Source organism: Gadus morhua, chromosome 1, assembly GCF_902167405.1.
Source record: "Gadus morhua chromosome 1, gadMor3.0, whole genome shotgun sequence".
NCBI classification, from domain to species: Eukaryota; Metazoa; Chordata; class Actinopteri; order Gadiformes; family Gadidae; genus Gadus; species Gadus morhua.
The window spans coordinates 26,042,735-26,068,193 of NC_044048.1; the positions used below are offsets into that span (position 1 = coordinate 26,042,735).

The following is a 25,459-nucleotide window of genomic DNA, read 5'->3' on the forward strand; positions in this document are numbered from 1 at the left end:
TATGTTTGTGCATGTGTGTGTTTATGTGTGTTTGCGAGTGTGTGGTTGTGTGTGGGTGTGTTTGGGTGTGTGGGTGGGGGTTGGTGTCTGTGGCTAGTGTGTGTGTGTGTGTGTGCGTGTGCGAGGGTGTGGTTGTGTGTGTCGGTGTGTGTGTGTGTTTGGGGGGGATTTAAGCAATTAAAGGGATTTCATTGGAGGTCACTTTCATGTAAGTAATGCTTACATTTGCAAATCAAAGATAGACACATTTGATATTCAAATGTTAATTCGCCATTAACAATATTCTTAATCGCTCTAAAAGATAAAAGTAAGCGAAGACAATAAAAAAATAAAAAAATGCACAAATACATACGAACCAAAAACAAAGACCATATCTATTAATTGTTCCCTGGAGCTCCATGTTGTGTAGTTTCTGCATGTGTGCGTCTCCACACCGCCGACTCAATGAGAGCAGGCTCAGGCCCAGTCTCACGCTCAGCCTCACAAAACTCAGTCTCACGACACCTTTTCTAATGTGACACGCTCTGAACCCAGTTGGCTGCCTGCCGGAGCGGCCCTAAGCCAGCCTATCCAGGGTTGACTCCTTTTGTTCCGGGCCACTGTAGCATGTTGTTGTGGAGCTGCCCCCTAGTGGCCTGCCGTGGAACAACAGGGTGTTGCGTTTATTTAAAAGAAGACCAAAACAGGCTTAGCTTTGTTACACCGTATAGAACAACAAAACTGTCATTTTTAGACCCACGATCCGTTGAACATCTTAATGGTATTTGTCTCAGGTGGTTCAGCGACGGCCATCACCAACATGCAGGCCTACATGGACATGCTGAACCCAGAAATCAGGTCCGATGTCCCGCAGGGGAGCGCGCCCTCCTCGGCCGCGGGCTCCCAGGCCCCTGGGCCTGCACCTTCGTCATGTCCAGCATCAGAGATAGACCTACCGGACCTGCCTCCACCTCCTCCCCCACCACCCCCTCTACCACCCCTAATCCCTCCACCCCCGCCCGAGTTCCCTCCCCCGCCTCCCCCACCCGGGGTAGAGGCCACCCTGCCCCCTCCCCCTCCCCCTCTCCCGCCCCCGCCGCCGCCCGGCTACCCGGCCCCCCTGCCCCCGTCCGGGGTCCCGGGGCAGCAGCCCCTGAGGGCTTCGGGTTCTGCAGAGTACCTGAAGATCAAGAACAACCTGCGGCACGTGGAGAACGACAAGAGACAGGTGAGGCTCCCTCCGGGGACCGTGGAGAGACTTAGGAAGCCTCACACTGGGCCTGGTGGCCCGTTGACACTTTGAGACTGCAGGGCATCCCGCAGAAAAGTTGTTAGTTAGGGTGATGGGCTTACCGTCAGACCGGGGGCTGGGGGGGGGGCTAGGTTTAGGGTTAGTGCACTATTTTTACAGGTTGACAATTTATGCTTCTTTTCATGCAGGCTCTCAGACGGTTGCCCTGTAGCCTGATCTATGCATAGAGAGTGAATGAAGTTTGATTATTTTATACTTTCGTATAATATTTACAATTAAAATTCAAATAAACTATTTTTTGTGACCTCGTAGTTAACGCGGCAGACGTGTTGCTCAGGCGGCCGCCTAAGCTGTGAAGTATTTAGGAAACTCTGGACTGTCTATGTGATCAAGGGCTGAGCAAAGAAAGTGGACGACTTGAGTTGATTTTAATATTTTATCGGCCATCTTGTTTATGCGTTGTTGGCTCTCACACTAGCCTACGGCTGGACCCTCAGAAGGACAGTGTGTGGTATTCAGTGGGTTGTGTCAGTCGCCATTTTGTGCCTGGTTGTATTGTAGGCGTTGAGGTGGTTGGATTCATGAGAATGGTTCGCTATGCAGTGAGTTGGCAGAGTTTCATGTAGTGTTTGTGGTCGGATAAAAGGACTTCACTGCCAGCATTTGTCAGAAAACCTTTCACTTCTCATAGGTCCCAGCTTTACTGTCCCCAGTGAGGTTCTATCCCTGTCAAGCTCGCATCTCCATGAAAAAACGTAACGCCGCCAAGTCAGAGGATCGCAAAAGTAAAATACACTTTCACACGCTTGATAATCCTGTGAAAAATGTAGGTCTGAACTGAGTCTGTTTGCGGGTCTAAAAAGCCTCTTGGATGAGATGGAGCAGGTTTGGATTAACAAGGCCCAGAGGACTAATCAGTCTGGCCGTGGCTCCTGTGTAACAATGTCCCCGGTCCCCTCGGGGCTAACAATGCTGTTATTGTGCTAGCATGGCTAACAAGGCTAGCGGGCGAACAGACACGCTCATTATCAGGACAAACGCAACCAGTTGGCAAACGCTGTGACAGATGAGATGGACCTTGATGTTCATCTGACTAATTAGTCCTCCGCCCCTGGTGAGACGCCGGAGTCCAGAGACATCGCAGATCTGTTTGGGACTCAATTAATTTATTTTAATTACACATTAAAATGAAAGTGTTGCCCTCCCTTGGAACATACACACACAGACACAGTACAGTACATATGAACATTCACCATCCTATATACTCCGAGACACACAAACACACACACTCGCACAAACACACGCACACACACACGCACGCACGCACGCACGCACGCACGCACGCACACACACACACACACACACGTAAAGGCAAAGCATGGCATGCTTTGATGCAAACAACCTGCTCCCTTGTGGCATCATGGGAACTGATGTAACAACATCTTGTGCAACCATCTCCCTACACCATCACCCCCCCACCCCCACCACCACACCCAAACCGTGATATTTAGTATTAACCATATAGTCACATAACCATCATTTGGACAAGTTCACGAGTCCCGCCTTTCATTGCATTTGCCCGGGGCGGTGCGTGTGATTGGGCGAGCGATTGCTCGGCCTCCTTCTCCTGTCGAGGAGAACGGGCCTCACCTTCCGGCCCGTGGTACCCCTCCGTCCCCCTCCTACCAGGCAGGCGTGGGCACCAGGAGGCCTGCTCGTTCTTATAGTCTGTAAGCCCTGGAGGCTGGAGCATAGACAACCGTGGGTGGGAGGGAGGGAGGGACGGGGGGAGGGAGAGGGAGGAGAGAGAAGGGGAGAGGGGGAGGAGAGAAGGTGGAAGGGAGGAAAGAGAGAGGAAGGAAGGGAAGAAGGTAGCGAGGCATGGAGAGAGAGAAAGGAAGGAGTGAGCGAGGAAGGAAGGAAGGGAGAGATGGAGAGAGAGAGAGCTAGGGAGGGAAGGGGGGAGAGAGAAAGGGAGGTAGGGAAGGATGGATGGAGAGAGAATGGAGGGAGGGAGGGAGTGATGGAGGGACACACCTGTGTCGCTGTTTGTCTTGTTCTTTTGCATAAGAAACACAGTCAGGCCAGAGGATGGGGGAGGTAGACCGGGGAGGCGGGGCTTAGGGGCTTAGGGGGCGTGGCATACTCCTGGTCCGCTCCTGTTGCCGAGCTGATAGGTTATTGATGAGGTCTGTGGGTAAAGTAAGAGGGCAGGTCAATTGACACACGCACACACACACACACACTCGCCTACACACACACACACACACATGCGTGCGCAGCCTTGCATACTGAGCGCAGAGGAGGAGGTGATTGCTGGGATCCGGTGACAGACAGACTCGGCACCTCTTGGCGAGTGAGTGCGGCTCTCTCTCTCTCTCTCTCTGTCTCTCTCCCTCCCTCTCTGTGCCTCTGTCTCTGTGTCTCTCTGCCTGTGTTGCCGTCAGGACCATTGGAGGGGCGCTTCGTCGAGGGGGACTACGTTGTTGACACCCAGGTAAAGAGAGGTGGACGGGGGGTGAGCCAGGGGTTCAGAGGGGGGGTGGCGGTGGGATGGTGCTGATGCAGCGGCCGTGGTTTCCGACGCTGCCGTGTCAGCCAGGCTCATGTGGTTTTGCAGGATTTGCCTCGATGTTAGCCGGTTCAAGCCCAGGGGTTTATCTGCAGCCGTGTGCTCAGACCACCTGCTGGGTGGGGGTAGGCCAGGTGTGGGGTATTGTCAAACGGTGAACGAGTCGTTTTTTTTACAATTTCTTGTTTCAGCTTCCTTTAAAATGGTGTCTGGGTTGATATGGTGAATGTTTGAGTACATGCAAATGGTTGTTTGGTTGAGAAGTTACAGTCAATGAGTTTGTGTTGACTGACAGGTTTGTGCAATGAAAGGTCTATGTGTTTGCGTGTGTGTGTGTTTGTGCTTGTGTTTGTCTGAGTGTGTGTCTTTTTGTATGTATGCGTGTGTGTGTGTGTGTTTGCCCCTGCAGGTGTTTTTTTTAAAGTGCGTTTGTCTATGTGTGTGTTGATGTGTATTTGCGTTTGTGTGTGTGTTTGCCCCTGTGTGTGTATGTTTCTTTGTGTGTGTTGAGTGACACCTTTGTGTTAGATGGAGCTTTTGTATTGTTCAATGTGTATGTGTGTGTGTGTGTGTGTGTGTGTGTGTGTGTGTGTGTGTGTGTGTGTGTGTGTGTGTGTTTGTTTGTGTGTCTGTGTGTGTGTTTGTGTGTGTGTAATCACATGCATGCATGTGCGTCTACTTCTATATGTATGTGTGTAGTGTACTGTATACCGTAAGCTTTTAGTTGTGCGTTGTATATGCCTCCGGTGTGTGGGTATATTTGTGCGTGTGTGTGTGATTGCCCCAGTGTGTGTTAGTGTTTCTAAGTGTTTTCCCATGCGTGTGTGTGCGTGTGTGTGTGTGTGTGTGTTAATGTGTATTAGCCTGTGTATGTGTCTATGTGAGTTTTTGTGTGTGGGCGTACTAAGCATTTTAGGCCACTAAAACTCTTTGTTCGCTGGCTATTGTCGGCCCACCTCCCCAGGCCAGATAACAATCCATCTGTAGCAGCCACCAAGGTCGCATTACCCAGTCCAATAGAACAGACTCTGGTACCACATCCCCCCAACGCCCAAACGCCCCAACGCCCACACACCATCACACACAGGAACGCAGAACGTGACACCAGAGAGAGAGAGAGAGAGAGAGAGAGAGAGAGAGAGAGAGAGAGAGAGAGAGAGAGAGAGAGAGAGAGAGAGAGAGAGAGAGAGAGAGAGAGAGAGAGAGAGAGAGAGAGAGAGAGAGAGAGAGAGAGAGAGAGAGACAGAGAGAGAGAGAGGGAGGGAGGGAGGGAGGGGGAGAGAGAGAGAGAGAGAGAGAGAGAGAGAGAGAGAGAGAGAGAGAGAGAGAGAGGAGAGAGAGAGAGAGAGAGAGAGAGAGAGAGAGAGAGAGAGAGAGAGAGAGAGAGAGAGAGAGAGGGAGGGAGGGAGGGAGGGAGGGAGGGGGAGAGGGGGAGAGGGAGAGAGGGAGAGAGGGAGGGAGGGAGGGAGAGAGAGAGAGAGAGAGAGAGAGAGAGAGAGAGGGAGAGAGAGAGAGAGAGAGAGAGAGAGAGAGAGAGAGAGAGAGAGAGAGAGAGAGAGAGAGAGAGAGAGAGAGAGAGATGGATAGAAACAGAGAGAGAGGGAGACAGAGAGAAAGACAGAGCCGGAGAGAGACAAGGCGAATTCGGGTTGAAAGGTTATTTGTAGGGTGATCGTTCATAGCGGTTTCATCTGTGGTGCGTCTGGGCCTGTTCCCACTGAGCAGAATCAATCCAGCCCTCCGATGTAAATGATGACATAATGTCCACTCGGATTCCAATGCCTCGATTGGAAGTTGCAACCTGTTATTTTGTTATCCTGTAGGGATGTCGGAAACTCAAAGAATTGTTCCTTGAGTTTTGGAGACAACATTGAAGAAGGACATATTTCGCAAACAGGGTTGGGACATCTCGTGTTCCATGCAAATAGACCTTTTGCATTAGGGAAAATGTCTGACTAGGTTCTGAGATGGGTTCACAGTAGCAAGGAGATTAATTCTGAGAGAGAGTGGAGAAAGAGAGGGAGAGTAAAAGATGGAGAGGGAGAGAGATGGAGAGATGGAGAGAGGAAGAGAAAGAGAAATGGTGATAGAGTTTAATGAATAGGGCATGGCTTTAAATATTAATGCTGGTGTTTTGACACAGGCTAAACAAAAGGTGTTCTGTTTTTACATTATTTCAATAAAGCTGCTTTGGTTGAGGTCACATGACTCTGGCTAAGCTGGCTCAAAGCGCCTGGATAACTTGTGTGGTTTGAACAAAAATCAAGGTTATATTTGGCTTTTACACTGCGGTTAATAGTCTGATCTGAAACATCCAGTCTGTATAGTGCTATGCTGGGGCGGTTGTTGTTCTTTGAGGTGCTGAATATGTATTTGGAAGTTTTGATGTTGCTATAACTTAGTTATAATCATTATTCCAGCGTTTAATTTGCTGGATAAAATAAAAAGATATACCCCCCCCCCCTTATATTTCACACTTATGGAGAGAGACTTATATTACAATTATCTCAGAATATTTATTGTATTACTGCGTAAAAGTTGATCTCAGTTTGAATAAATGTTTGTGCTCCACGAAGCTACAAAACAACAACCCTTAAAACACCAAGCCAGAGACACGCTGGAGAGAGAGAGAGAGAGTCACAACAGACTAATTAACTCATTCATCCATCCATCTTGCTTCCCTCTCTGGGGTCAGCTGACTGCAGCGGAGAGCCGTGATAGGCTGCGGCGGGTGGACTCCAACAGGAAGTCGAGGAGCTTCAGCAAACAGCCCAGCACTGGGGACTACTACAAGGCCCTGGGCAGTGACACCCAGACAGCCCAGCACCCTGGGAGCAGCGCCATGCCGCCAAACGAGGAGGTGAGCTGTGTGTTATGGACCCCCCACCCCCGCCCAATAACATTGGATTTTATTGCATTTACTAAAGTTTTAATACATTTAATTAAATTTAATTTAGTTATATACAATTTGATTTGATTTAATGCAATTGTGTTTCATTTTCTGAGATCATATTATCATATTTTCTACAATTATTTCATTTTGGAAAATTACATAATATTTTATTATTATTTTATGCAATTCTATTTTCTTTAAGCATACTTAAGAAACCTAGATCTTTTACTTTTTATTTTTATTAATGATATACAATTCAGTTTAATTGAAGATTATTATTGTGTTATTATATATAGTATACAATTATATTCACCTCAATACACCAACAAAACAACGTCTCAAACAAAGGATTGAAGACATTCATGATGCGGGTAAACAGTGCTGTTTACCTTCATATTGAAGGAGCTGTCAGGGCTGGCTATATATGGAGACAATCAGCACTATTTGCACATTAAGCTGCTCTCTGGAAGATACATGGCCGACTCTTCTCTGACGGTGTGTTGTTTGCTGTTGTCCTGATGCAAACTACACCCTCATTTCCCTCGCACGGCTCCGCCCGCTGTGTCAACTCAGGGCACCGCCAATGAAAGTGGTTTCAGGCGGTCTCTGTGGACGATAATCATCAAAATAATGTTCTGATAACGCGTCGGGTTTACTGGGTTCACTTTGAAAAAAGGCAATCATTTCAAGTGAAACAATGTGCATAATTTCAGCAAAACAATATAGAAAGAAAATCCCATAGAAATCGTAACCGTGTTCACATAGGTTGTTTAAACGTCTGTCGTGAAACTGCAACTCTTTGGTTAAAAATGATCAAATCCTTCCCAGTTGATCTTGAGACGGTTGACACATATCTCCACACAAATACACACACACACACACACACACACACACACACACACACACACACACACACACACACACACACACACAGACTCTCGCTCGGCGATCCCTGGGGGGGGCATGTCTTCTGTGTTTTCCCTTCCTCCCCCGGGTGTCATGGTTGGGGGGTGGGGGGGGGGGGGGGGAGAGGGGGGCCGCTCTGGGAGCAATAATCTGCACTGAGCCAATTAAGACCCCAGCGGGAGGCCCCTCCCCCTCCCCCTCCCCCCCCCCCCTGCCCCTGTCTTGGAGGCTCCCCCAGCAGATGGCTGCGGCTAAGCGGTGGCGCGTGCTGCTCCGGCACGTGCCGGCTCTGGGCCTCCTGGGACCCCCTCCCCTCCCGCCCCTCCCTCCTCAATCCCCCAGAGGGTTCCACAGGGCCGGCGGGAACCACAATGGCCGGCACGCGTCTGGAGATGAAAAGAAAGGCTGAGGGTGTGGGCGGCGGCGGCTGGGTGGGGCGGGGGGGGGGGCGGGGTCTGGCTGTCAGGTCACGGCCCATTAGTTGAAGAGCAGCTGTTTTATTGGCGCGTGCTGGACGCGTGCACAAGGGGCGGGGTGGGGGGGGTAGGGCAGAGTAGTTTGAAGCACTATCACTTGCAGGGACAGATGGCTGCATGCTGTAAACCCCCCCCCCCCCCCCTAGAGACCCAGATTAGAGGCGTATTAGCTGCCGTTGTTGGGGGGTTGATGTGAAGGGCTGGACATGACTATACAAGATGATCATAGAGGGAAGAAAGGGGAGAGGGGTTGCGTCTAATGGGGTCTTTATTGTATCAGCGCACGCAGCTGTGCCCCCCAGCCCAGCAGTGTCCTGGGAGCTGGGTCGTGCCCGGGCTCCACAGGAATGCCCGGGAGTTGTAGACCCAAGGGTTTATCTCACAGAAGGGTTTCTGTCTTTGCATTTTTCAAATTTAATATTTAAAAAAATATATCTCGCTTTAGTGATATCGCTGATGTCTTGTCATATATTTGTCACGTTATTTTGCATATTTATTTTTGAGATAATTATAAATATAAAATATAGAAATATAAATAAAATATAATATTTAATGATGTAATATATAATATAAATATATTTATATTTCCAAACAATCCAAATAATCTGAAAAAGCGTCTCGGATCACTTTATTTTCTTACAACAGACCAGAGTGTCGTTTGCTCAAACCTCTGGTAATAGAGAAGGTCATGATGAGGTCTTAACCTCCAAACTGTCAGTGTGGGAGACTGCTACGGTCTTCCTAGTCTCCTAAAGCAGACTTTAGATTCATAATCTAATCTGTGATTGCTCAAATCTGGGGGAACAGGGCTTTTTTTATTTCACTTCATACTTATTTCGACCAATCATTTTAAAGGTCCCATGGCATGCCACCAGGTGTGGTGTGATTAGCCGGTACAAACCACCTGTGATGTCAAAAGGGGCAGATTCCCAAAACGGCTTGAAGCGGCTAATCACACCACACCTGGGGCCGGTTGCACCAACTGGGCGTAAGCCTGGTCGTAACTACGCCTGGTCGTAACTTGGCGTTCTAAGTCCAACCTAACCGTTACGCCGGTTGCACCAACTGGGCTTAGCGTTCTTTTCACTAAGACCAGGCGTAAATCCTACGCCTGGTCAGGGGCAGGCGTAGAGTTGAAATTCCAGGCTGTTTCTATAACAATTACAGCCAATCCAATGCAGCTTTACCACCATCCTTGCAACGCTTCGCTAAACTGCATTTCAAAGCACAGCCGGCGATATGATCAGTGTTCACAGATCGACTGCCTGTCGGGAAGATATCGCTGGCCGATTAGTCCGTTCTCAACTTATAATCAGTTGTGAATGTTGTTTTAACTATGTTTATATGTTTTATATAGGCCGACACATTAAACAAATCTCTCCTACAGAACCATTCCCGTCTAAATGCCTGCTCGTCGTAAACCAGACATTACAAATACATATTTTAATTATATTCGTTTGCAGTGTTTTATTGTTAGGCATTAACACAATTGATGAATGACAATGAGTGAACGAATGAATTATTAATTTCGGTGTCCAACAGCATGTCAAGTAAAATAGTAAACAGCTGTTGTCACGAGGTATCCTAGCAACGCGGTGATATGCGCATACCATGGAACATTCACATGGCCGCGCATGGCTAAGACCGGGCGCAGTTAAGACCAGGCGTAAGTCCCGTTGGTGCAACCGGCGTTAGTTCCATTCTAACGTCAGGTCGTAACTAAGACCTACTTAGCAGTTACGACCAGGCTTAGTTACGCCCAGTTGGTGCAACCGGCCCCTGGTGGCATGCCATGGGACCTTTAATGGAGGTGGGAATCTGCTATGTAATGGAACATAGAAGGCTGGATCAGAGGTTCTGCTGGAACATGGTAGGACTGCTGGGTCAGGGGTTCTGCTGGAACATAGTAGGGCTGCTGGGTCAGAGGTTCTGCTGGAACATAGTAGGACTTCTGGATCTTCCTCACCATTTCCGCATTCCCACCCAGGGCTCCGCTCTATTGGAGGAGCCTGCTCAGAGCCCCGCACCCGTTCCGGAGAATGGCACATTAGCGGGTGTGGTCCCTCCCCCACCTCCTCCTCCTCCTCCGCCACCACCCCCGCCAAGCAACGCCGTGCCGACTCCGCCCCCTCCGCCGCCGTTGCCCCCGGATACGCCCTCCGCCGCCAAGTCGCCCAAAACTAAAGGGGACGTCGAAGGAGCCCCGAGACGATCCTCCTCAACAGGAAGTGAGTCACTTTAGTTCTCTTTCTAATACTTTCTCTATGTCTCTCTTTATTTCTCTCTCTATACATCACTTTATGTCTCACTCTCTATGTCTCTATGTTTCTCCTTGTCTATCTCTCTATGTCCCTCTCTCTGTCTATGTCTATCCATGTCTCTCTCTCTCTCTATGTCTTTCTATGTTTCCCTTTATGTCTCTTTATATCTCGCTATGTCTCTCTATGTCTCTCTGTCTCTCTCTCTCTCTCTCCGTCTATCTATGTCTCCCTTTATGTCTCTCTCTATGTCTCTCTATCTCTCTCTCTCTCTCTCTCTCTCTCTCTCTCTCTCTCTCTCTCTCTCTCTCTCTCTCTCTCCGTCTATCTATGTCTCCCTTTATGTCTCTCTCTATGTCTCTCTATCTCTCTCTCTCTCTCTCTCTCTCTCTCTCTCTCTCTCTCTCTCTCTCTCTCTCTCTCTATCTCTCTCTCGCTCTCTCTCTCTCTCTCTCTCTCTCTCTCTCTCTCTCTCTCTCTCTCTCTCTCTCTCTCTCTCTCTCTCTCTCTCTCTCTCTCTCCGTCTATCTATGTCTCCCTTTATGTCTCTCTCTATGTCTCTATATGACTCTCTATGTCTTTTTCTCGCTCCATGTCTCTCTTATCTCTCTATGGCTGCGTCTCAGTTCAGGGGACGCATCCTTCGAAGGACGCGGTCTATGAAGGTGTGGCCTTCGTAGGCCGTGAGGCCGGACCGAAGGCCGAACAAACGTTTTTAAATGAGACGGTCTGCCCTACGGAGCTTTTCAAGTTTGCGTAACAAGCCGTTAACACCCTTTACCTTGCGTGATGACGCGCCGCTCCTGTCACCTAGCAACCATGACAGCTGCGGTTAGAACCGGACGGCGGAGGAGAAATATGGAGCCGTTTTATGTAACCCAAATGTCCACTTTCACTTAGATGTCCACTTCTTACTTTATTCTTACTTTTATTTTATTGCATTATATTTATAATTTTCGATTTTTTATAATCTTATCTTCTATGCTTGTAATTTCTATTTGTACGGAGCACCTGGAACAAAACAATTTCCCCCCGGGGATCGATGAAGTTTTCTGATTCTGATTCTGATTCTGATTCGGTTATGTAATAATTATATAAAATATAACGTTAATTAGTTGAACGTTATATGGCTCGTGTTAATGAAATTGAACTTTGACAATAAAGTTACAAATTAAAAATAGTCCCAACTTTATTTTAATCAAAAAAAAATTTCTTACATAGTTTTGTCATTGAATATGTAATTTGCTGCAACTACCGCTTCCGCTCTCTCTGACGCCATTTCTGGAAAAAATCCAACGTGCAAAGAATCTTGGGATACGTTGGGCCGTGAAGGATACATCTGGTGTATCCTTCAGCCCTTGACGCGTCGCGGTGACGCAATCGCCCTTCGAATGCACCCTTCGAGGGATGCGTCCACTGAATTGAGACACAGCCCTTATCTCCCTCTCTCTGCCCACGTCTCTCACTATCTCTCTGGGTCTTCTATTAATCACACCGGCCAGTGTAAGCTAGCGCTCGGAGCCCCAGGCCCCCGTGGTGTGAGGGTGAGGCTAGAAAGCCCTGGTGCTGCGTTATGAATGAACATGATGTTATCTCAGTGGGCGAAGAGGAGATGTCTCACCATCCCAGGGAGCTGATTATCTATTGATGGCGGCCGGGCTAGCGTTACCCTGAGAACTGGTTTAGAGTTCAGCTATTTCCCTAAGTGCCCCTTCATTCCCGGTGGCTGTCGACGGAAATGGGCTAACGCTAGCGATTTGCTACTCAGACGCGTGCCATGGCATGGGACGTGCGACCAGTATGGTGCATTTTGTTCATGGAGAAAACATGCTTGGGGTTCCATCAAAAGCTGACAAAAAAAAAAACAGAAAAAAAAAACCTGAACGTTAAGGAGGGTTTGTTAAAAGAGTTGGTTCCTGTGGTCAGTCATCTGGGTTGACGCCGTCTCTCTGTTCCTGGTGTAGGAGAGTGTGTGGATGATGGCTGGTTTAAGCAGCCTCACCTGGCCCGAGTCAGACTGATTGGACTCTGATTGGGCTGCACCCATGTTGCATATTGATGAGCACGGGTTAAGCCAGCCATCACCACAGAGAGAGAGAGAGAGAGAGAGAGAGAGAGAGAGAGAGAGAGAGAGAGAGAGAGAGAGAGAGAGAGAGAGAGAGAGAGAGAGAGAGAGAGAGAGATGAGAGAGAGAGAGAGAGAGAGAGAGAGAGAGAGAGAGAGAGAGAGAGAGAGAGAGAGAGAGAGATGAGAGAGAGAGAGAGAGAGAGAGAGAGAGAGAGAGAGAGAGAGAGAGAGAGAGAGAGAGAGAGAGAGAGAGAGAGAGAGAGAGAGAGAGAGAGAGAGAGAGAGAGCAATCAGGTGTGAAGCCTCACCCACCCAGCCCTAGAGTCCAATCAGACTCAACAGGTGAGGCTGTCCAAACCAGCCATCATCAACACACACTCCCACATACTGTAGGTCATCTGGCTCTATTCCACCATTCTGTGGACTACTGAGTAAAAAACTGCTTTACAAAACTTTCTTTTCACCATGTGGAGAAAAGTCAAACGCCTCCTCCACGCCTGTCTTTCACCTCAACACAACCTTTGTCTCCCTCCCGTCTTTGTCTCCCTCAATGCCCTCTCGATATCTGTGTTCCTGCACGTTTCTCCTTCCTCCACCTCCACCTCCACCTCCACCTCCACCTCTTCCTCCTCACGGGCACTTTCCGCGCCGTCTTCTTCTTCGCTGATGTTTCCCCCCAGCTGGGGGTCTTCTGCTCTCCCCTCGTGAGGCGGAGCCTGGGGTGCTCAGGCAGATGAAGAGTGAGTATCTTTCCCACACACACCGCTTCCTGGGGTCAGAAACGCATTCGACCGTAGCCTCTTGCAGCAGTGTGTCCCCCTCCTCAGTGTGGGACACACCCAACGTCCCTTTCTCACAACCGTGTTCGGACCTGGCTAGACTCGGTATGGCCCGGCGCGTTTCCATTCCAACAGGGCTACAGGGCTTGAAGGTGTGTCCCCTTGACGCCTTGGTATTGAGTCGCAACAACCCACCAAATGTTGTTTGGTATTGCCAGTTTTGGTGTTTGCCAGTGTCCGCCAACCCCCTCCCCCCCCCTCTTCCCACACTCCCCACGTTTAATTGTTTGGCCTCATACCAACTCATTAGCGTTTTTTACATTTACAACGGTTACATTTACCCCCACCACCTGAACGGCAGCAATAAAACTCTCAGCACACAACTTCAGAAAGATGACCACGGCCCCTAATTTCCCCGTTTAACGCAGCAGAAACAACTGACCATTATCGGACAGGCATAAAAGTGGTCGTAACAAAGGACATGCTGGGCGGGGTTTGAAGTCCCGACGCGTCCATGTCCGGTCTCAGCAGCACGGCGGTCGGTTCATTGAAGGTAGTGCCGTGAGGTTTCCATCCCCCTAAAGTGCCGGTACTGGCACGTCGCCAAACACTAATCCCCACACAGAGCTGGGTTTGTTAGCAGGGACACTATTTGCGGTTTGATTGCGATTCATCAAATGTGTCCCTACATTGCCAGGACTCCACCCAAGTCTATCTCTTAACAACACAGTACACACCCAGAGCCCAAACACCGCACAAAAGATAGCACACACACACACACAATCACACATTCATATGCAATAGATTCCTGATGTGAAAGACTGCAAGCCCAATGGCACTGTTTTAGCTGCAGGTGAAAGGATATTGAGTTAGAAAGCGATGTTGGACATTTCCTGATGTTTCCCGTGATGATGGCTCAGCAGGGGAATATGAGAGCAGGTAGGACGAAGAAACCTCAGTCAAAGTCCTTATCTTTATTTAGATTGTATTCTCTTGTGTGGTATTTGTTGAACCTACTTTGTTTGACAGCTGGTAGATAGATATAGATGGAAGATGACTGAGAATTGCAAGAACACAAGTGTTTTCGCTGTTCCACTCGGGACCTTATTTAAGAAATAAATATGTACAGCAGTCAACGGGAGGGACCCCCCCCCCCCCCCCCCCCCCCCCCCCCCCCCCCCCCCCCCCCCCCCCCTGCAACGACGTAAGAGAAGCTATGGTAGACTGCACGGTCCCAGAATGATGTCATCACAGCAACAGAAGCCAAGTGTCAAATGAATAGATGCCTTGATAGACTAATTCTTTGTCATTCGTTTTTAGTAAAAAATAGGTCATAGCCTATCAGAGATTAAAAAACCAATTATGAGTTTATTAATTAAAAAAATGTCTTCTGAACAGCAGTTTGTCCATTCTGGGCTACTGTAGAAACATGGCGGCCTCCATGGACGAGGACCTGCTCCCTATGTAGATAATAAAGATAATTTTGTAAGTCGAGAAAGTTGCAGTTCGTCGCAAAACAGTAAATTACACTTCATCTCTCGTATTAGGTTTGTAGCTTTAGTATTCAGTGAACTACTTCTCTCGCCTTACACAATACATGTGGCATCTCCAACATGGCCGCCGCCTTGGAACATTTCATCTCTTTCATAGAGCAAAACTGATTGCTCCAGTGACCCAACAACCCCTGTGAAACACATGCATCGCTTCTACGTAAGCTTCAGCAGCTCTGGCTAGCTTGTAGAGAGAAACGTTACTTCATTCTAACGACGTATATTCACAGTGTTATACTTCCACAGTTCTAAGGCAAACTGGGACTCTCTTGACCAACTAATTTATGTTATAAATAGACAAAGATCCTCGGTGTAAATCATGGCACAATTTAAACAGGATAAAAACACTTCTTGTCTCTCTGCATTTACTACGTACATATTTCTACAGAAATGAGGTCTCATGGTGGAAGGGGAGGGATGTAAGCTCTCTACAGTTGTGCTTAGACACACTACATGTAACTTTAGACAGATAAAGAATGAGAGAGAGAGGCTGATCATTGTCTATTAGTGTTGGTGTGTGTGTGTGTGTGTGTGTGTGTGTGTGTGTGTGTGTGTGTGTGTGTGTGTGTGTGTGTGTGTGTGTGTGTGTGTGTGTGTGTGTGTGTGTGTGTGTGTGTGTGTGTGTGTGTGTGTGTGTGTGTGTTAATTCCTGCCCAGATTGCCAGTGGCTCTGTGTCACAACCAGTTAGTGGTGATTCCTTTAGATTTTCCCCCAACTGTTAATGAGTCTCTTCTGTCCCTCTCCCCCTCTCTCCCTCTCTAAGCACCACTAGGATACTGGCAGGGTAGAGAGACAGAGGGAGAGAGAGAGAGAGAGAGAGAGAGAGAGAGGGAGAGAGAGAGAGAGAGAGAGAGAGAGAGAGAGAGAGAGAGAGAGAGAGAGAGAGAGAGAGAGAGAGAGAGAGAGAGAGAGAGAGAGAGGGAGAGAGAGACAGAGGGAGAGAGAGAGAGAGGGAGAGAGAGAAAGAGAGAGAGAGAGAGGGAGAGAGAGAGAAAGAGAGAGAGAGAGAGAGAGGGAGGGAGAGAGAGAGAGAGAGAGCGAGAGAGAGCGTGTCAGAGAGGGAGAGAGAGAGAGAGAGAGAGAGGAGTGGCGAGGCGGCTTTATGTCGAACCAGATTACTGTGGTGGCGTCGGCGCAGACATTTATTTCCGCGGAGGCTGTTAAGTGGCCCTCGCTGACAAGGCGATGATTGAGTGATGCAAAGGGGAGCATGAGGACTAAGTGATCGGTCCCCAAAAGGCATGAGGAGCACCTCTCTTCAACAGGTGAGGGGCTAGCCGTTAAACTTTATGAGCGCGTGTGGCCGTTTGTTTGTCTGTTTTTTGTTACATAAAGATTAGCGGTGGTTTGAATGGTAAGCTTAAACTGTGCTGCTATTGTTTGAAGCGGTCTGAGGATAATCTGTCAGTCATGTGATATTTAAATCACACTCCTTGTTCAGCATGCTAATTTCATTCATGACTGTAATAAGATCACAGCTAAGATTTACTCCTCTGGTGTCCTGTATTCGAGCGTCTGATATATGGTGTCGCTGTACGATAAACTTCCCTCGGAGGTCTTCGATTTAGTCGACCAAATTTAAAACTGGTCCTTTTTTTAAGCTGCGTGTTAAGCTGTGTGCTCTCAGTACAAGAGTGGGTGCCAGGGCTCCTGTAGTGTTATTTCCAGTTGGTTGTGTTGTTTAATGGAGACGGTTCTCTCGTTACCGCTGTGAAAGAGACTGCGTGCCATCCCTATCAGGGCCGGCGGTCGTGAGGTCATCCAGGCCGCTACGACTGCCAAGTACCAGCCCAGGGTCATTAACTACCAGCTGACACATACTGGTTCTGGGTGGGTGGATGCTTAGGGCTGTAGGCTTGTTCCTTCCATCTCAGTGTTTTTGGACGGACATCTTTTTTTTTTTTTACGTGAATGCATTTTTCTTCCTGAATATTTTGTGTTTAGATCATTGGTACCATTCTAATTAAGCTTGGAGATTTATTCTAAGATCCTAAGATTGGAATTAGACAAATTGAAGCTGACACCGTACTTCTTGACACTTGATTACCCCCGCTTTCATATTTCTCTCACAACCACACAAAAAAGACTTAATCCCCCCGTGATAACATAAGTGATCCACCTGGCCGTGTGTGCAGGCGACAGGTGTGGTTGGCTTGTTTCGGTGTTACTAAAGGCACATTATACAACGGGGGGCCTAAATCCAGCGATCTGATTGGTTCATAACTGTTGTATAATGAGCGTATACATAACTGCTATGACGCCCGATCATTTTGTGAAAGTTTGCATATCAACGCGATGGAGAGACTAACGAAAGCTTAGGCACACGGCGAGTGAACTGCTCCATAGGATAAATTGCCGGCGAACCGCTCTAGCCGAGCCTTCTCTCGGAGGGACGCTAAAGTGTGTTGCATAGCGACCGTCGTGCATTTTGAAGGCAGCCAGGAGGGACTACTTTTTGGTATTCTTTAATAAAACGGCTATTTTGACTTTCTTGGTTTCTTTTTAAATGTAGTGTGTCTATGACTTTCGTTTTGCCATAATAGTAACTGTTGTATAAAAGCAATAGATCACTTCAGTCAGTGGTATGTGCTCATTATACCACTGTGAAGGGGGTCGCCGGCCCTCCGCTGCGCGTCAGGGCCGGACAACGCCCCTTAACAGTGGTATAATGAGCACATACCACAGCCTGTCGTGATCTATTGCCTAAATGAAACCCCTCGCTACGTTCGCTAGCTAGCTAGCTACAGACAGGCAAATTGCTGTAAGTCAGGACCCTGTGACATGTGTCAAGTGTCCAATTATAAATTAGGCTCAAATGTTGGGTCAAAGAGTCAGAGCGTTACCAGGGAGACACCGGCAGGTCGCTTTGGGTGGCCTCCCAGGGAGAGAAAGGTGGACCCGTCTACCTGTTTCAGAGGGGGGGTGGGGGGGGGGGGGGGGGGGGGGGGGGTCAATTGGTTCCAGAGGCTTAGTGTAAGAACATGCATAGTACCAGTATCCTAAGATTGAGTGTCCGGACAATGTTGATGATCTTAATTTCCTTTTGTTTATTGCTGTTGCTGTAGTGAAACACACGCCTCTCCTTTCACCCCCACCCTCGCAATAGCAAATGGCCTCTCCTCAAGCGCTGGCATTACATGCAACCCTACCAATACTGTGGAATGAAATATTTAGCACTAAACTGCCACCCAACTCCCCTCTCTCTCTCTCTCTCTCTCTCTCTCTCTCTCTCTCTCTCTCTCTCGCTCTCTCTCTCTCTCTCTCTCTCTCTCGCTCTCTCTCTCTCTCTCTCTCTCGCTCTCTCTCTCTCTCTCTCTCTCGCTCTCTCTCGTTCTCACTCTCTCTCCCTCTGTCTGTATCTCGCTCTCCTTACAACTCTCTTTCTGCACCTCTCTCTTGCTGCTTTTTCTTCCTTTTCTCTCTCCTTCTCTATCTACCTACCTCTCTCTCTCTCTCTCTCTCTCTCTCTCTCTCTCTCTCTCCCTCTCTGTCTCCATCCCTTTCTCTCTGTCTCTCTCTGTCTCTCTCTCTGTCTCTCTCTCTCTGGAACCGCGTCGGCCTGACTGCTGCTCCTCTTCTTCTCGCCATGTCCTCAGGCAACAAATCCTTCAACATGATGTCCCCCACGGGAGACAACTCGGAGCTACTGGCGGAGATCAAGGCTGGGAGGAACTTGAAGCCCACCACCCACAATAAGGGCTACACCACCGTCTACACCAGCGGCGGCCCCCCGGGCACCAATGTACGTACAGGGCCGGGCAGTGGTCCTGGGGTCTGTGTCCACTGGGAGAACATAGGGGTGTTGACCCTGCTTAGGGTTAGGAGTTCGATTCCCATTGCTAAGAATGTATGTTCACTCATGTTATTGATAGACGCTTTGGTTTAAATATGTTTTAGGCATTCTAGATGTTCCCAATGTCGTAGTGTTGTTGGTGTAATGGTTTTGTTTGAGTAAAGTCTGGGCGTTTGGAGAAGGGATCTCCCCTCCCTGTTAATTCTCTCGCTTTATTTAGACCTCTGAGCTATGTGGTGTCATCACACATGGTTCCTAAAGGTCCTTCTGATGCTCTGCCTTTTGAAATTCCTCTCTAATTTTTATTTTTATTTTCAACCGATCAATCATGAATCTGGTAAAATCGAAAAGCAATGACAAGCAATGTTGCATAACAATAACAATGCTTATTATGCAGGTTATTGAGGACCTGTATATGTAACATGTAGAAAGGACATAAGGTCATGTGCTCCCACTCTCGTTGGGCCTACCAGTAGTTTGAATGAGGACGGATGTGCGGAAAAATTGTGGCTAATTCAGCCAATACAAGCTGTGATTTCATAGCATCACACGGGAGCAAATATTTGGCCCTGGCCATCCCGGGTTTTGGTCTGTTTAAGAGACCCATCACTGAACAACTGATGCTCACTGTTTGACTTTGTCTCGTGAGGGCGAGACCGCCAGACTATTTTGTAAACCAGATGCTATTCAGCTGTCATCGGAACCATAGATCAACATCGACCTGGTCAATGAGTGTGTTATATATGGGATGTGTGCACTCACTCTCAGAGTGGTCATTGTTGCCTGGGATCCAATGGGGGGGGGGGGGGGGACGGGACTGTGTTTTCACAGCCTTCTGCCATTTAAACACTATGACAAGGCTGCCCCATTCAGTGAATGAGTGAAGCAGCCTGAGTTGTATTCACATGTCACCGATTACACAACGCCATGGCACAGTTGGATAAGGTCGACAAGCTCTGGAAAATGTTAATGTTAGATTGTTCCGCAGAAGCAAGAATCGATTTCATTTTTGAATTACACACTGGAGTTACACAGGAATTACACACTGAACAACAACGACGCCATCCATCTGAGTACTGAACGAGTCTCATCCATCTCATTTGACAATCTATATGTTCTATATCACATACATATACACGGAACAATTCCCCTTGTTCCATGCACAAACCCCATATCACCACCCTACCATAACTCTCCCATCTCTCACCCTACAAGGGCGAATTGTGTTCAACCTTTGACCCTCACGCCCCCTAACCTTCTGTGTACCTCCTTTAACCGCCCCACAGGGAACCCCCGACCCGGAACAGGACGAGGGCACGGAAGCTGCCCCCCCAGAACCCAGCCCCCCAGTGCCCAGCCCCCCGGTCGCTAACCCCCCGCCCCCGGCCGCAGTTAAGGCTCCCACGTCTCCCCCCGCCACGGCCTCCACCAGCCCCACCCGGACGGCCAGCCCCAGCCCGGCCCCCAGTCCCACGGGCTCGGGCCAGGGCCGGTCCTCCCCCTCGGGCTCCGTGGTCAACGGCGGGGGCGCGGCGGTCCGGAAGACCAGCCTGGCGGACGTGGAGGCGATGGTGCCCACCCACGACGAGCAGGGCAAGGCCATCCCGGAGTGGAAGCGGCAGGTGATGGTGCGGAAGCTACAGGCCAAGGTGCAGGAGGAGGAGGAGCACCGGCGCAAGGTAGGCACCGCCGGCGTGGTCCGGGGGGGGGGTGCGGGGGTGTGCTGTGTGTGTGTGTGTGTGTTTTTGCAGTGTGTGAACCAACTATCTCTTGCTTGAGTCTGGAGATTCATCCTCCCCAGGATTTCACGTTGGAGCCTGCGCTCTGGGATTTGTTCATATTAGTGAATTGGAGCAACGTTGCATATATCTGTCCTTCATTTAGTTCAGGACGAATTAAATAATGAGTCAAGTATGAATAGGGACTTGACATTCAAAGCTTGCATGCTCCTCACTTTCCTAATCTCTGGATTAGGTTAGTCCTTGAGAAGAATGCATTTATATTTGAATTTGGCTTCAGAATAGATTGGAAATGTAGTTCTGTGTCTAACAGCATGTGCTGCATTGTGTAGTTGTGGTCCATCTATTGGAGGGCCATGACCTGCTATTTTCTGGCTGCAGTGTCCCAACAGGCAAACAGAGTTCTGTGGTTTCAGAGGATTCCCATAGGAAACACATCCGATGTCATTGATTAAAAAATGAATAATTGATTTCAACAGATAATCATCTGCAACAATGATCCCCAAGCAGTTGGATAGCTCTCATTGTTCCCCTACTGCCCTGTGGGCTGGTCGCTACAATGCAGTTGCAGGATCATCTTTTGGATGGCAGGCAAGGTTGAAGCGCTACATTGTGTATCTGTTTGCAGTTTACCTGAACCATTTACTATACCTCCAACCCCTCACATTCACACTATCCCCAAATATTGATCAATAGTAATGATCAGATGTGGCATTGTAGGCCCGCATACATTCCACAGAATCCCTGGGGATTTGACATGATGGCAGTACACGTTCCTCTGCATGGTGTTTTTGGTCTTATGTGTTGCGTTGGCGGAAGCCAGTTTGGAGTGCGGTGAATTGAAGACTTGGAGATGATGCCCGCCTCAGCGTTCACCCCACTGGACACACGAGTGTGGGCCAGTGTGCGGTGAGAAGGGCTTTCAAATCCAGGTGGTTACATGCCGATTCAGTGGTGTGATGCCAGACCCCATTCACACTACCACTAAACCATGCTAACAACATCACAAATAAGGCAGGTATATAACACACTTAACCTGATCAGGTGCCATGATAAACAGTAAAGGAAATGGTCAAAAAGTGGCCATGGCATCACAACCACCTGTGATGTGTTAAACTAGACTAGGAATTAAATACAGACAAAGATAATGGAATAGGCTTAAACAATTTAGGGTTTACAAACTAATGACGTAGATTTACTGTAAATGGGACATTCTATTTACTTCGAGCAGATCTAAGTATGATCTGCTTAAAAATCTCAAAAGCGATTGAAACATTTTTCACCTTACTTCATGAGGGACACCGCTTTCTTTGTCAACATCAGCCGGACACTAAAGGGGGCTGGTATGAAGCGCGCAATGAGGTAGTGCCATTGCACCACTAAATCCATGTAAGCCCTGTCTGCAGAGGAAGATTTGCTCTGAAAGTGTGTGTGTGGTCAACACCACAGCCCCAAAGCTGAAGGAACCTTCCCCTTCCTTTTTTTTCTTCTCTTGTCTTCTGGTCTTCCTTGATCTCTGCTTTAGTTTGCCGCAAGTGGGCACTACCAGCCCCAGGAATGGCACTACTCCCATGTCCACAATGCCATCTTGGGCCCGTTCGGCGAGCTGATGACGGAAGCCGACCTCATCCGCATTGAGAAGCAGATTGAGAACCTGCAGGTCATGCACAAGGTCTCGGAGGTGGAGAAGGAGCTGGAGCAACTGGAGCGAGAGCTTCAGCAGCTCTTGCCAGTGTCCGCTGCCCTCAACCAGGAACACTTTTCGGTCAATCCAAAGCAAGTCCACGGACAGGCTGAGGACCTCCCTGCCTGGTGCAGCAAGATATCCATCCTCCTGAGGAATATGGCTCTTCTCCTTGCCACGCTAGGGGGCAAGGAGGTAGACGTTATGGATATCCTGTTATCAGAGGCAGCTGCCTCAAAGACCCAAAGTCCATCGGTGCAGGAAGGGTCCGTCACCATCGGGCCAATAGGCCGATCCCAGTCCTTTTCCATAAGGGAAGAGGTTGAGAAGGAGATAAAGCAGTGTGGAGTCTCTGTGAAAAACCTCAAAGCCAATTATGAAATCCAGAACCCGACACAGGTCTCAAATAACAGCCCCAACAGGGTCTACCAGCGCAAAAGGTCGCTCCCTGTGGTGAGTGAGGGCAGCCCTGCATCAGCATTGAAGTTGGAGGATGCCCTCCCTGCGTCCCCAGACAAAGTCCTCCCCTTACAGTCGAACAGAGTATTGCCTCCTGCGGAAAAAACGCCCTCACCTCTTGTGGAGGAGCCTTTCATCCATGCATCTACTGCTCCTCGGACGTATCCTTCCTCCGGGGTGATGGGCTCGGCGGATATGGTGCAGTTCAGTCAGGTGTTGGCCGAAGACCCCATTCTGAACAACGACCAGTTAACGAGAACGTTGCAGGTGCAGACTGATCTCAGCTACGTTCAGGAATGCATTGAGATAAGGAAGGAGAGGATCGTCTTCTTGTTCCTCGAACACTGGAGGAAATATACCCTCTCGGAGTCTTACAGGCCCAAATATACTGGCAGAAGGGGAACCCACCTCGAAGTGGGGTTTGACAACCACAGCCAATTGAGTGGGCAGTTGGAAGGGGAAATGCAGAGCGAGGACGACAAGACCCTGCACTTCATGAAGTCGAAGCAGGTGGTGGGGAACCTGATTGGCCATTGGCGGACTATAATGAGCCAAGTGCCTACGCGGCAGATCCGCAGGCTCAGCCGCGCGCAGATGATCTACTGGCCAGAGCACTTTTTGCCGCACATCAATGGATCCCCCGTCTCCTACGAGAGCCTGACTCTCGACCTCTTCATGCTGGGATACTTCCAGCTGCTGGAAATGTCCATGTCTCGCGGCGAGCGGAAGTTCCGCCACCTGCTGTGCTACGAGATGTTCGACCGCCTGGGCAGCCACCCGTGGGAGGTGATCCGCCAGTTCCACCGGGAGGTAATGGGGGAGATCGAGAGGGGGAAGAGAGACTGGGCAGAGGGCTTCGAGGAAATAAAGCTTAAGTACTTCAGCGACTCCGTGAACGAGGGTGGCATGTTGACAGCTACTCTGATCGGCGTCTCTCCGGAAATGGCTATGTTGTCGGGCCCGGAGTTGCCACCGCCGCCGCCGCCCTCACATCCCCCACCTCCTCCCCCTTCTGCTCCCCCGCCTCCTCCCCCGGGAACGGCTCCGTTAACCTCCCCGTACGGCGAAGAACCGAAACCACGTGGTTCTTCTGCTCCCGGGCCTCCTCCTGCTGCCCAGGCACCCATACAAACTCTGGCTGCCAACACAGAGCAGCCAACACCGAACAAGGGAGACGTAAAGGCTGCAGGTGCGACCAAAGTTGCGCCCGCAGTTGTGCCCGCGTGTTCAAATGGAGTAAGTGCCGCACAAAGTGAGTTGCCCACGCCTAAAACGACTGAGCCATCCAAGTCAAAGGCACACAAAGTTGGGGAACCGCAGACCAAAGCGCAGAGCTCCGCTGGGGCTCCACCGAAGGATAGTCCGCCTGTCGCCGTGCCGACCGTAGTGGAACCAAACGTTGATAAGCCCCAAACGAGGGACGAACCAAACGAGGACTCTATCAAGCTGATCTATGAGCTGAAAGAGTTCAGCAATGAGGAGATCATTCGATACATTGACCGCAGCTTTGCTTTCTGGAAGGAAAAAGAAGGCCAGTTGTTTGACGTGTGAAAGTGAAAGAGACAGTGGGCGATGGATTTTAGTCAAAGGTCCAGCTAACTCTGGCTGAACAAAAAAAAAAAAAAGAGGCCTGTTAACGTTGGTATATGATGTAACAGAGGGGGCTTCTAGGTGAAGCTAGGGTGTAGTAAGGCAAAGGCCATCCGCTCACGGAGCTGTTGTGCGGTTCTCATGTATCTGAATGTAAATTCATGATCTGTCGTGTGATGAATGTGCTGGAAGCCCTGGATTATAAATTTATGAGACTAATGGTCTTTGTAAATACATTGTTTCTTATGGTATTTCAACATGTTTGCCATAAAGAAATGCAAACTATTTTATATTATTTTATAGAATTTAGGTATCTGGATTGGCATTATATTAATTCATTTTCAATATGTTGTTTTAATGAGATATACCGACACATGAAGGAAACGAGGATGATGTACACCCCCAGTGAACAGGGTAACCGTTGGTCTTTTACTTTACGTTGGCTGTCATATGCCAGTGGTAACTTGATGTACTGAGGTAAGGAGAAATTGAATGCAACTCGTAAGCTAAACCCAGGAGGGGTTACTCGCAGGGCTTATTACTGCATGCCCTGAAAGTCAAAGAAAGTAGGTCTTAAGTGTCAGGTTTGTAAGAGGTTAGGGTTACCTCATGGCTCAGAGCCCTCGTTTTGTAAGTCTGTGACATCATGTTTTTGCATACATAGACATGTTCCTTTCAGTGCAGATTTATTTGTAATTTACTTCAGAACAATTGGAGACTTTTTAAACTGACATTGATTTGTTTGTACTTTTTTTGAGACGGGCGTTCGTCAAATAATGTTCTGCATTTAATGCTTGTTCATCACTGAGTTTCTCCCCTTTAACGTACTTGCTACAAATAAATTCCACATTTATGGAGATTTTGACTGCTTTCACTCGCTCCATTCCAAGGAGAGCTCACTATCAATATCGGTTGCTAGCCATTTTACCAGGCTTAAATCTAAATTCTAAACCCCACTCCGAATCTTTATTATTTACTTGATTGTTGTTCATCGTTCACAAAAGAAGGACAATGTCCAACTTGAACCTTTTGTGTAGCTTAGATCCAGTGTTGTTCATGCTTGGGGCAGGAGCTACCGTCGTACTCTGGTCCCCCCCCCCCGGTGGGAGCCTCTCCAACCCTCCTTCCCGCCACGGCTTAAGCGGAGGCTTCACCTGGTAACCATAGCGATGATCTATACTTAGATTAGGGCCTACACGCAGACGGTGGACGGCACGCAGCGAGAACACACAGTACACAGTTTACCCGCGGAAAAAGTCTTCTGTAGTCGCCAGCGTACGTTATTCAAACGTGTATGGGTTTTATGTCATAATATTTTCTATTAGATTTTTAGTCAGTGTTACAGTGTTGTGTATGCTATTAATTCAGCAGGGCTGATTCATCCACTTAAAAGTGCATTTATTAGGATCTAGAAGCATCTAGCGGTTAAGTTGCAGATGCTTCTAATTCAGGTTGGTTGCA

At 48.7% G+C, this 25,459-nt stretch overlaps 1 protein-coding gene across 3 annotated transcripts in view; it reads left to right on the forward strand.

The window, feature by feature from the left end:
* espn (espin) overlaps positions 1 to 25,459 on the forward strand; it is a 49,896-nt gene that overhangs the window by 18,253 nt on the left and 6,184 nt on the right. For 2 of the 3 annotated variants that reach the window (XM_030364303.1, XM_030364314.1), the window contains exons 7-12: positions 774 to 1,207; positions 6,499 to 6,663; positions 10,066 to 10,306; positions 13,084 to 13,143; positions 18,330 to 18,475; positions 19,813 to 20,205. In XM_030364303.1, coding sequence (XP_030220163.1) covers positions 774 to 1,207; positions 6,499 to 6,663; positions 10,066 to 10,306; positions 13,084 to 13,143; positions 18,330 to 18,475; positions 19,813 to 20,205 — 1,439 coding nt within the window. The remainder of the gene's footprint in view (positions 1 to 773; positions 1,208 to 6,498; positions 6,664 to 10,065; positions 10,307 to 13,083; positions 13,144 to 18,329; positions 18,476 to 19,812; positions 20,206 to 25,459) is intronic. The other variant, XM_030364323.1, reaches the window with a different exon arrangement.